We start from the raw sequence: 11,779 nt of genomic DNA, 5'->3' as shown, positions 1-11,779 counted from the left end.
GACTGGGGAGATCAATTCAGTGTTCTGCCCCAGTACTCATTAATTCCTGTTGCAAAGAAAATAATTTTTTTCCTTTCAGAAGATGTGATCTATGCAGTAAACCAGTCATGTATTTATTTTGTCACTTGGATTATGTTTCTGTAACAGAGCTATGCTCATAAGGATGTAAGTTCTGGCATTTTTCCAGTTATCAATACTGAAATATTAGTGATCAAGCATTTACTGAATGCCATTCCTCAAATACAGGGTTTCCACAGCATCTTGTTCCATTCATGGAATTCATTTGTTTGCATTATCTGGCTCACCGATTCTTTTGTATTGTCAAGGTGATGAACAGATTCGACATTTAGCTGATTACTTCACCAAAATTAAACAGAAAACAGGGCAGGAATCCAAAGTTCCTTTCAGTGTGAAAGTTAATTATAAAAATGCTTTGAGCAGCACTTTCTTTTTGGATGTTAAAGTGCTTTTATTAGATTGTTGCTCTGTCATTTTAAAATTTATTGCTAGACACTTATAAATGGAGTTGCCTGCTGGAGTAGAATTATTTTATTTATTATATTTAAGACAAGAGACAAAAGTGTACAGAGCAAATTTCAGGCTGAATTTGTTAGTATTTCATATTATTCTGAACAGAAAGGAGAAAAACTAACTAGTACTGGCTTTCATCGATCCAAAATATGCATTTTATGCTTATGCTGCATAAAAAGATAGATTTACTTTTATTTAAAATTCAGCAACTCCCAATTTTCAAAAACAATTACTTAGCAAATAAAAAAATCAAGTATGTAATTTAAAAGTTGACTACAGCCCTTGTATTATTACAAGCTTGTATTTTATAGTGTAGATAAAAACAATCAGTGATGATGGAAAAGCCTAATCATGTGCTTGTACCTGTCTTTCATAAGCCATTACTTGTTCTGAAATTGCATAAAACTGCTCTAAAGTAATTTTGTCAAGGTCACTGAATAAGAGTTGGCCAAGTGAATTTTAACCAGTAAATTTAGAGCTGTATCCTGTTACCAGATCTTAGAAGTTGTTTTTTTATGAAGTACTTTTTGAGTGCTGTGGAATATATTTAATTTTTTATACTGACTGTTGTTATTAGCATCCTTCAGACCCCAGACAAGGTGTGACCCAGGAAGGTTTCAAGGTGACAAAGTTGGGGGTTTTTTTGCATATCATATCGTCTAGCACACTTCGGCTACTAAAACATCTTGTGAGGACATGTATTAATTCTTGACACTGAGATCTATTAATATACCTTGAAGCCAAGTGAATTATGTGAATCTGCTGTTTCAAGCTGTAGAATTCTGCCATATCTAGGAGGAAATATTTTGCTGTAGGTAGATTAATGTTGAAAGCTTGTCAAGACAAAGTTTAATGTTGAAAACTTATTCTTCCTCTTCTTGCCAGTACTTGAGATTCTATACTAAATCTCATTTGTAATCTGAGGAAAAATAGAGATATAATTTCTTTTGTATATATCTATGTTATTACAGTTCAAATGATATAGTCTTTTGCCTATTAAAAAGTGCATCCCAATGAATGATCTTCCAGAGGGTAATTTTTGCTCCCGTCTGAGAGCTTCTCTTGTGGAATACAGTGTGTCTTTACTTCCCAAATAATTTAATTCATGCCTGTTGCAGGATAAGTAATTCAGATAACTCAACGTTCTGTATTAAGAATTAACAAAAATGCAAATAAGAGATTTGCTAAATAGCCTTTGTGGAGATAATGGATGGAATTTAAGGTGCTTTGAACCTTAAAGCTTTGACTAGACAGAGAATGCAGTCTGAACAACAGATGCCAAGAAAGCGTCCTGGTGAGCGTACAATGCAAATGTGGGTTTGTTTTTGTTTGAAAGATTTGTTTTAAAGTATTTTTCAGTGCTAAGCCTTCATAACTCCTCTCTGTACCTATAAAGTGTCCAAGCAACATATAAGGCAATTGACAACACAGTTTTTCAAAACTTCAAATAAATAAATATATAAGGCCAGTTTTTAAAACAGTTACTGAGTGAAGTTTGTAAATGCTTGGATAATTTGTAAATTGTCCCTCTAGTTACATTAATTTCGTTTATATAAAGATATTAATTAATGAATTTATGTGGATTTGACATAAATATATCCATAAGTAATTGCATAAATCTTCATTCTGTCTCCTCTAAGCACCTACCTGCTTGATAAGTGATTCAGGGATATGTTAAGCAGGGGGAGAAACATAGCCCTGTTAGTTTGAAAGTTCACAGATCGTGTTCCTGTCTATGGAGAACCTCCCTTTGCTGGCTTTGGTTGTTACGAGGTGATATATTTCTGCAGTTTAGGCTGTCTCATTGGCCATACTGTGCCGCAGTCTTTCATTGTGTCAGTGGGTCTCTGTAACCCAGAGCAAGGTATGCATATATGGTGTATCTGCCCAAACTGTGTAAGGAATGAACTTAGAACACTTCAGACACTCTAAAAGCATAAACCTATGTGCATTTTACTTATTTTTCTGTTTCTCTTCCAAATAAGCAAAGGATATACAGCCCTAGCCTTACTGTGAGAGCTATGCAAGCTCATCAGGTGCAGTTTGGCCAGGCTCTCTCCTTAATAGTCTTTTTTGATCCTGCATTGGCTTTGTGACAAATCCAGGAAAAAAGTGGCAAAAAAAAGTCTGTCTGTGAAGAACTTCCTGCACACTCAGGCTTGAGTCTCCCAGTGGGAGACACTCAGACAGAAGCTTAAATGAGGTTGTGGCATAGTAGCAGTTAGCATTTGCTTATCATTGCTTATTTTTGCATTAATGTTTGACTTGAGATGTGTGTCAGAAAAGACTTGTTTGTCTGGCCAAAATCAATTCAGCAGAAACATTAGGGGAGAAAGAAATGCGAGAATTTTTGATGGTCAACAAACTTTTATGCTGAACTAATTTGTATTTGCTAAATTGAAACTCCTTCTGTCATAAGTGCCATGAAGTTTCAGTCCTTTTAGAAAATAAATGGAGTAGTTTAGCCAGTCAAGAAAAGAGAACTGTAAACCCATCTCTGGTTGCAAAAGTATTTCTTGCAGTATTTCCAACCTATACCTATTGTCTTTCCATAGGTTGATGGGATACTGTGCCTGGCTGACATTCTTACTGATAACACCCATTCTGAAGCTACTCATGCAGAAGCAGCAGCTGTGATTGCACAGATCACTTCTCCACACCTCACGTTCACTCAGCATCTCAGCAGCTTTCTGGAAAACATGGAAGAAATTGTAACAGCACTTGTCAGTAAGTTCTTCATGGGACTTTTGAGTCCTTCCAGTTAAAACGATACATTGGGGTAGGACCCTCTTTCATTAGAAATATGCCTTAAATAATGTTCGTCATTCTGTCCTTTATAGATAAAAGAATTCAGTAAGTTTTCATTCTGAATCAGAGCATTCTGCAATTACATGATATTTTTTTATTCCAGTTCATGTTTGAATAGAATATATGCATATTTGTCAAAAGAATATCTAGGTGAAATTCTATCATTAGAGCCACAGAAAGGACTCAGCAAAGCATTCTCTTGTCCCATGTTTGTCTGTAAAACAGCATTTTCTAATAATTGCTAACCTTTATACTTCTTGTTTTTTCGGAACTTGCTGGAACTCAAGCTCACCTATCTAAATTTGTGTGATACTTCGGAGGAAAAGTACAGTATAGTATAATCCATGGGCATTGTTACAAAAAATAAAGGATGTGTCTTTCTTGTCTAGGCCTCCGATCCATGGTGAAATGAGACTAAGCTAACAGCAAGCTTTTCCTTAACCTGTGTCAGGGAGACACTTCAGAAAAACAAGATATTTCCCGTGAGAAAATGGAATCTCTTATTTCTGGCACATGCTCCATCCTTCTGAAATAGCAGAAACTTTCAGTCAAGCAGTCTCTTCCTCTCTCTGATCTGAAAATTCAGAGATTCCCAGAGCTTCATGTCAGAAAGTACAGTTTGGGTCATCTAGTTTGGTTTCTCATGTATAACAGATCAATACATCTGGATATTTCTCTACTGATCCCAGTGGTTACTGTTAAACTACAGCACTTCAATTTTCATGCATGGTGTTTTTTGTTGGTTTTTGTTTGTTTATTTGTTTTTAATAGAACAAGAAAAGCTTATAGTAGTGCCAGTGCTAGAGGGAGTTAACTGAGATGTATTTAGGCATAATTCTATAGGCACCAAAAGAACTAGTACTGCAGAAATCAAAGAAACAATTTATTCCTGATGAACAGACTGTCCAGCAACAAATATTGAAGATTCTGTCCTGAACCTGCCCTGAACTCAGTGGGTGGAATTATCCTGTGCTGAGCTTGCTTCTGCTGTAGGTAGACTGCTAGGGACATCTGACCTGACTTATTTAAGGTGATTTTCTACATTAACAGCATAGCACAGTCAAGGAACAAGCTGAACGGACTATACAGAAGATGCTAGCATGTGGAGCATTTCTCCAGTTGTCACTGTTTTAAGTTCCACGGGAATTTTTGTAGTATATACTCTGCCCTAGAAATGTGAGCATTAAAAATAGAACATATATAACTTTGGAAGAGTCCTTTAAGTAATCACACACCAGTTTCCTTGTAATATTTATAACTCAGTAATTGAATTACTGTAATATGTTTAATTTTTAAACCATGCTGAAATCCAATTGCCAGATGATTCAGATCTTGGTTACAACACATGTGCAAGGAATTAAAAGGGAGCTGTGTCTTCAGCACTTCTTATTGAAGCTGGAAAATATGCAAGGTGATCCTTGACTATAGAGAAAAAGGCTTAGAGATAGGCAACATGTTTACGTATCTTGTTCTAAAGAATAGGATACACAGCAGACTTTTTCTCTCATGGATCAGTTACTGTTAACCCTCTGCCTCTTGCATTTAATTTTATTTAGTTATATCATGCTTTATGTTGAACAACGTTCAGTGGAACATTCCCTGTAGAACGGGGTACTAGGTAACCATCTCACTAATTCGATGAATGTTAGAAACACTTGCTGTCTAGGTTCATATTTACAATCTTTCCCTGCTTTTGTGGTTCAAATGAAGGTGTCTAATGTTAATATCACCCTAATGCACCCTAACTCTGTGACATATGATATAATTAACAAAATTACGATGATTTTCTTTGTTTAGTTTTTTATCTTCATAATTATGAACTTGGCCTTAGATATTGAGATTGCTAATGTAAGCTGCAGATGCTTAAATATTGCTCTGAAACTCCTAACCATGTTTTTTTTGCAATGAAGGAATAACATTTATTCTACTTATTTTCTGCATTCCTAGAACTGTGCCAAGAAGCCTCATCTGGTGAAGTTTTCCTGCTGGCTTCAGCAGCTCTCGCCAATATTACTTTCTTTGACACCATGGCTTGTGAAATACTGCTCCAGTTAAATGCAATGAAGATCCTTTTAGGAGCATGTTCAGATAAATACATAGTGGATACTCCATATTCCAGAGATCAGGTGAGCAGTTTCTCAGCAAGGTGCTGTCTGAGCTCATTTGTGTAAGAGTCAAGAGGTTTCAGCTCTATGTCTGACAAAGTCAAACCCAAGTTGCTTTCATGTCTTCCATTCTTGGCCCTTTTCAATATATATCTCTTTCTTTATATGCTTCTGTTCATTTTTATTATGAGGATTATGAAATATGACCAGGTTTAATGTAATTTTAAAAATAAGAAAGCCAAATTCCTTATTTCTAAGATACTAGATTTTGTTTTTTCATCATGAAGATGGCCAAACAGTGACACAGAGGCCCAAAGAGGCCTCTGTCTTTGGAGGTATTCAAAACGTGACTGGATAGAGCTTTGAGGCAAATAAGATATATATAAAGACTGCAGCCTAACTATACAACCATCACTTCAAAGATGAATTAGCTCCAAAAGCTGAATAAGGATTTGTTCCTCAGCCCATTGACATCGGTGGGCTTTGAATCAAGTTTTAACCGCATGGTAGTTGGTTTGCAAGTTTTATTGGCAAATCCTGCTGATGTACTCTGCATTTCCCTTTCTTTTGTTCACCAGGGTTTTTTTTAGCAAAGAGATACATAAAATTAAAGGTCTGTGCTAATGCACAGATGAAGTCAGAGGGATTTTTTTGTTCCTTTCAGGTACTACCATGCAATGGGGTACTGCAGAGGCACTGCTTATTTGGCATCTCAGTGTCGAATTTTGCCACAGCAGAGTAACAAGAATGAGGCTTGAGGGTTTCAGTAGCTATTTCTAAGAAATGGAGGTTACTACTCAGCTCTGTTATCCTGCTCCTGTTTATGAGACATTGTGAATATAACTAAAATCTGTAATTCAGCCCTCATAAGCCCATACTCTTCCCACCTCTGAAGGACCCAAAAGACCTGCACTGCCACAGAAAGCTCTGTGTACCCTTCCACAGAAGCCAGGCCACAGAAATCAAAGCACAAGGGACCCTAGAAACTGATTACTGGTTTTCTGGAGGGGTTACTAGGGCTGCTTTAGCTTATAGTAACAGCACTCAGTAGTTTTCCAGCTCAGGAGTGTTTATGAAAAGATGGAGTTAAGCCCTAATTATGATATTGTTCTTTGGGCAAATCCAAGGACATCAGCTGTAGTGCTTGACGTGGCTATATACTATTATTACAAATATAGAATTCTTTATGTTCTTTTTTCATTCCTCTTGTATGCTCTCATGGTTCTTATTTCCTTATTTATTTATGCCCTCATCTTAATTCTACTGTCAGCTGCAAGTTTGCAGTTTGCTCTGTGGGTACCATAGCAAGCCCTTTTTTTGTTTGAGGAAGACAGACATATAAAGAAGTATGTGTGTCTTTATTAGGTAAGAGACAAGTTCCAGGCCTTTTGCAGCTTGTGGGACATCTCATTAGTTAGAGGAACAGAGAATTGAATGGCTTCATTCCAAGAACTGAGGAGATTTCATCCCCAATAACCCCTTACATTCCTTCTTGGAATGAAAAACTAGCTGAGAAACACCACAGGTGTTTTCTGTGGCATGCTGCAGTAGGTTTCTGAGCTGACTCCTTGTTATTTCTGCAGCAATGGGGACTATAAAATCCTACTTTGTGTTATCCTGTTACTGAGCACCTGATGCTTACGCAGAAGCTGAGCACTGCTCATCCTGTCTTTAAGATGTCAGTGTTGCTAGTCAAGCAGCTCTGGTAATAAAGAAAGCCTTACGAGAAGTATTCTTTTGAATACCTGAATAAGCATGTGTTTGAGCAGGTTGTTCACCTTTCAAAAGGGTAGTTGTTTCAGTGTTATATCTGGAGGGGAGAGTGTCTGCCAACTATGACAGTTTTATGGAATATTTCACTTTTTAATTTGCTCTGTGCATAGTTATTGCAATGGGGAAAACACACTCAGCTGGAGAGGAAAGCAACACTAAAAGAGTGTATTTTATAAGGGTATTCTAAATTGCCATGTTGGCTTTTGATATATATACTTTAATTCCTTTTACGTGCATAATACAGTTAGTAACTTTTCTCATTGTGTATATTCTTATGACCCAGCCAGTAAATATTTGCCTAAGGACACGTAGATTAAAGTTGAGTAGGTTTGGAAATATTTTTATGCAAGGTTTTATTTTGGAATATGCAACCGCTGTGGAATTCTATTAGTGAAATTAATGGAACACTATTAATTGAATTAAGCTAGACTAAATGTTGAAACAACTAAACAAAGTACGAATAAGACACATAGCAAATACAACAAAATATGGTCTAATTCTCATAAAATGTTATAAAGAGCCTCTCAAACTTGAATGCCCTATTTTTCACACAGAGCTTTAATTTAAGTGACACAATTATCCTACACAAAACTACCCAGTAGTTCTAAATACGTTGCTACTTTAACGTTACTGGTGATTTTAAAAATTGTAATTTGCTAAAATAGACTGAAGGATGCTCACTGCAAGCCAAAAACAGGAGAAAGATGGCTGAAATGCAAGAAAGGAACAGTGAGTTCTGTTTTCACTTGTGCCATTATATCTAACCTTAAAGCATTACAGTGAGATTACTTATTTTATAACAAAATACTTTGTATAAGAGTTGTCAGATAAAGCGATAATTTCCAGATACCTTAGCCTCTAGTTTTGGGTCAAAACAGATATGAATGAACCATGTTCTTTTTATTGCTGCAGATACTTATTTTCTCCGTAGCAGGTTTTTTTTTTTACATCAAAGCAGCATCAAAATATCCTTTCTGAAGGGTTCATGACTAAATTCAGCAGTGTAATGTATATAGTCAGGTGTCCTAATGGAGTTTAGGCACTGTCAGAAGAAGGGCTTAGCCAAAACTCTTGTCATTCGAAGCCTTCTTGACTTCAGCAGGCATCTCAGATTCTACATAGAAAAATATGAAATATGTATGTTTCTGCACAGTATGTTTATGTATACTGATTTTTTCTCTCTGCATTCCCACTTGTCTCTTCAGTGTTGCTAGTGTTCTCATCTTACCTGTGAAGTTGTGGAGGTACAGTCTAACAGCTTCTGATCTTCTGCTATTCAGGCAGACAAACAATTAATGTGCAGTGAACACATCAGTCTTAAAGTGGTTATTTCTAGATCTAAAATCAGTGAATTACGTTTCCAAAAAGTTTGAGGTGGAGAAAGACTTTAAAGTTGAAAGAGAAAAAGGAAATGGTTGCTGTGTTTTTTCTCCTAAATTCTTTCCTGTTTTCTTGGTGTCTGGGAGATGCTGCAGGCTCTGCAGTTGAGACCTTCTGTCTCATTTAAGATTTGAAACACTTTGTATTATTTTTCCTCTAGGTTCCAGATCTTTTTATCTTTTCTATTCTTTTCAGGGCATTTCTGTTTTCCTTTTGTTGCCTTTTTCCTCTTTTTCTCTTACATGGGAGACTGTAGAGTCAAAAGGAGAGCTGAGTCAGATGTTACTTTAACAAGTAGTTTTGATTTTCAAATATTGCCTAACACCCAGTGAAAGACTTTGAGAGTGATGTTTTTGAGAAGAATATTAACAGACCTTTTAGACTTTTGAAAACCTGTGCCATCTGATGTCATCTGCAAACTGACTGAGGGAGCACTCAATCCCCTCATCCAGATCATTGATAAAGATGTTAAACAGGACTGGCCCCAAAACCGAGCCCTGGGGAACACCACTTGTGACTGGTCACAACTGGATTTAGCTCCATTCACCACAACTCTCTGTGTTTTGCCATCCAGCCAGTTTTTGACCCAGCAAATAGTGATCCAGTATTGGCTATATCACACTGAGAAAATACATTTTCAACTAATATAGCTAGAAAGAGAGGTGATAAATGTTATAATTGATTTAAACACCCTTAAGAAATTAAACAAGAAGCAAGAGTGCCAATAGCAGATGCAAACATTAAAATTAGGCCAAAAGTCCTATGACTGTATCTGAGATTAACCATTCCCTTATATCATTGATATCCTAATTAGATTTCTATGTAAGACTGTAATTGCTGCCCTGATGTCCCTTCTTTCTTTTTAACTGGTTATCTCTGTCTTTGCATATATATTTGAACAATATAAAAACACAAGTAACAGTATTGACTGGTATTATGTGCTCAGTATTATGGATTGTTACACTTCAGGGGTTCAACACCGACATTCTCTCTTAAACACCAAATCTTTTTGAGGCAAAATGCCTGTTTTGTTGCAATTCAGCCTTTCACATTTAGATTCGATGCCTGATAAGGCAATGTGCTCCAACTTGCAAAACAAGAGATGCAGCTGGAAGAGTAAAAATCTCAGCTCAGTTGAACTCTGCTATTCCTTGCTGGCTTAGCATGCTGAGCATTTTATTCCTGGGTCTGCTGTTCTGATTTTGAAGAAGGAACTTAACTTCTCTGCATTTTTGTTTAATCATCTGTAAAGTTGGGCAGACATTGCACTTACTCATTGTAAAGTCTCTCTAGAGGAAACACGCACTGTCAGCACATCCCATTGCAGTTGTTATTTTCTGCCCTTGCCTGCCAGGTTCCCAGTACAACCAGGCTGGTGCTGGAGTAGGGCTGTTTATTGCAGAAATGACAACAAACAAGAGACTTTGCTGCAGGCTGTACCAATCATACAGGTGTAAGTCAGCGATGGTTACGTATGCATTTTGCTGCATTTGTTGTCTTTTTTTCTTCAGTCCTTCAGGAAATTTGGTATCGGATTTTGAACAGACTGATTTTTGCCACTGATCTTTTTTCCAAAACAGAATCACTGCTGTGATTTCAGTCTTGAGCAGGTGAGCTCATAAACAGCGTTTCTGCAGATTACAGCTTCTTGTCTCTTCCTCCTCCTCAAGTAGAAAATTATTACCTTCCGGGACAGGCACCAGAAATTACTTCCTGACCACTCTGCTTGAGTTTGTGGCAGCTGAACTAGTTCTCTGCATGTTCTTCCTCTTCTGAAATGGGAATATTACAAGATCATAGTTCCCTGACACAGCCTCATAGTACAGCTAGGTTATGCCAGCTGATCCTGTCTCTAACCAGTATTATTTGATATGAAAGCTTACCTCCGGCGACAGAAAGACCTATTGGTCTGCTTATATAGGTATATTTATTACTCTGTTTTCAGGAAGAAAGCTTTAATTCCCAACCACAGAAATGGCTTTTAGAAGCAATGGGAATTTAATTTTCTATTTTAGGCAATATAGTAGCTATATTTCTAGAAATATAGAAAATTCCTAGAGAATTCTTAGCAAAGTTTTTTTCTCCCAATAAATAGTATCCTGAAGGGTGTTTCTGCCTAGACTTGATGTAATGCCTGTTCTTCACCTCTGCTGTATGCACTTTTTTGCTGTCTCCCTGTGGATGTTTTAAATTTACATTCAGAAACAAAGACTCCATCTTGCTTCTGATTATTTGTCAGATGCCCTTTTCCTTCTGGGTGTCTGGAACTTTGCAGACACACTCTGATTTATCCTTATGACATTTATTTGAACGAATTACAAAATACACATATAATATGTAGCAAAAATTAATTTTACTTAGCGATGAATCAGCCTGAAAGGAGTAATTAACTAAGAAAATTAGCAATTCTGTATTGATCTACACTACCAATCAATTAAATTACTTACTAATTCTCATTTTGAGGCTGCATCTTTCTATTTGTATTGGGACTGTCAATAAAGGCTTACTGAATAGTGTGCCTTTAGTATCAATAAAGTTACATTAGCATCACCTCTTTCACTTCTGTAAATACCTGCCCCTCTCCCAGGTGAGGTAAGTGACCCTCAAACGTGGAAGATATTGTCCCTTTAACAGGCTGAAACATATGCTTGTATCTTCCAAATCCTACTGCATCTTTATTCCTGAGTAGCTGGTTTCACAATAATGAAAAACACTTTCAGATCACCTTAAAATCTCCCATTACGGGAAAGTTATCAAAGAAGTTTTCTGTTTCTTATGTACTCTTTAGATTTAAATCTCTTTGTTACCTAAAGCATTTGAGATTTACACTTTCAGTGTACGTGTCTTAGTTCATAACAAGACATTTTCATCTAGTTTTCACTTTCGCAACAACTGTTCAGTACCTTTGTGTACTGTTTAATGAGCACTGATCACCCTCAGTTGTTTAGAAGGGTGAAAGTGTTATTGTAGTGTTAGTGATCACATTTTCCAGCAAGAGAAATTCCAGGCTGACTGTTGCTCCTCAAGAGCTTTTGAACAAAACTATTTTAAAAGTTCTTAATTAACTGTGGTTTCCCAAATTTAAATCACATTTGACAACTGAAATTCCTATGGTTCAGTGCAAAGCAGGCCACAGAACTAAAATGGAAGGTTCATGATTCATAAGTACGTGTGAAAGGTTT

General features: G+C 36.6%; 1 protein-coding gene across 1 annotated transcript in view; it reads left to right on the top strand.

Moving 5' to 3' along the window:
- Positions 1-3,086: 3,086 nt before the first annotated feature.
- The window catches only part of INSC (inscuteable homolog (Drosophila)), a gene marked incomplete at its 5' end in the record, with an annotated part of 17,528 nt that continues 8,835 nt past the window's right edge, over positions 3,087-11,779 (top strand). The window contains 2 exons of the mRNA XM_010181443.1: positions 3,087-3,258; positions 5,287-5,465. Of these exons, the coding sequence (XP_010179745.1) occupies positions 3,087-3,258; positions 5,287-5,465 (351 nt within the window). The remainder of the gene's footprint in view (positions 3,259-5,286; positions 5,466-11,779) is intronic.

This window comes from Mesitornis unicolor, unplaced genomic scaffold, assembly GCF_000695765.1.
Source record: "Mesitornis unicolor isolate BGI_N332 unplaced genomic scaffold, ASM69576v1 scaffold19743, whole genome shotgun sequence".
NCBI classification, from domain to species: Eukaryota; Metazoa; Chordata; class Aves; order Mesitornithiformes; family Mesitornithidae; genus Mesitornis; species Mesitornis unicolor.
Note: the sequence above shows the minus strand (reverse complement) of the source record. Positions and strands in the feature narration are given on the sequence as shown.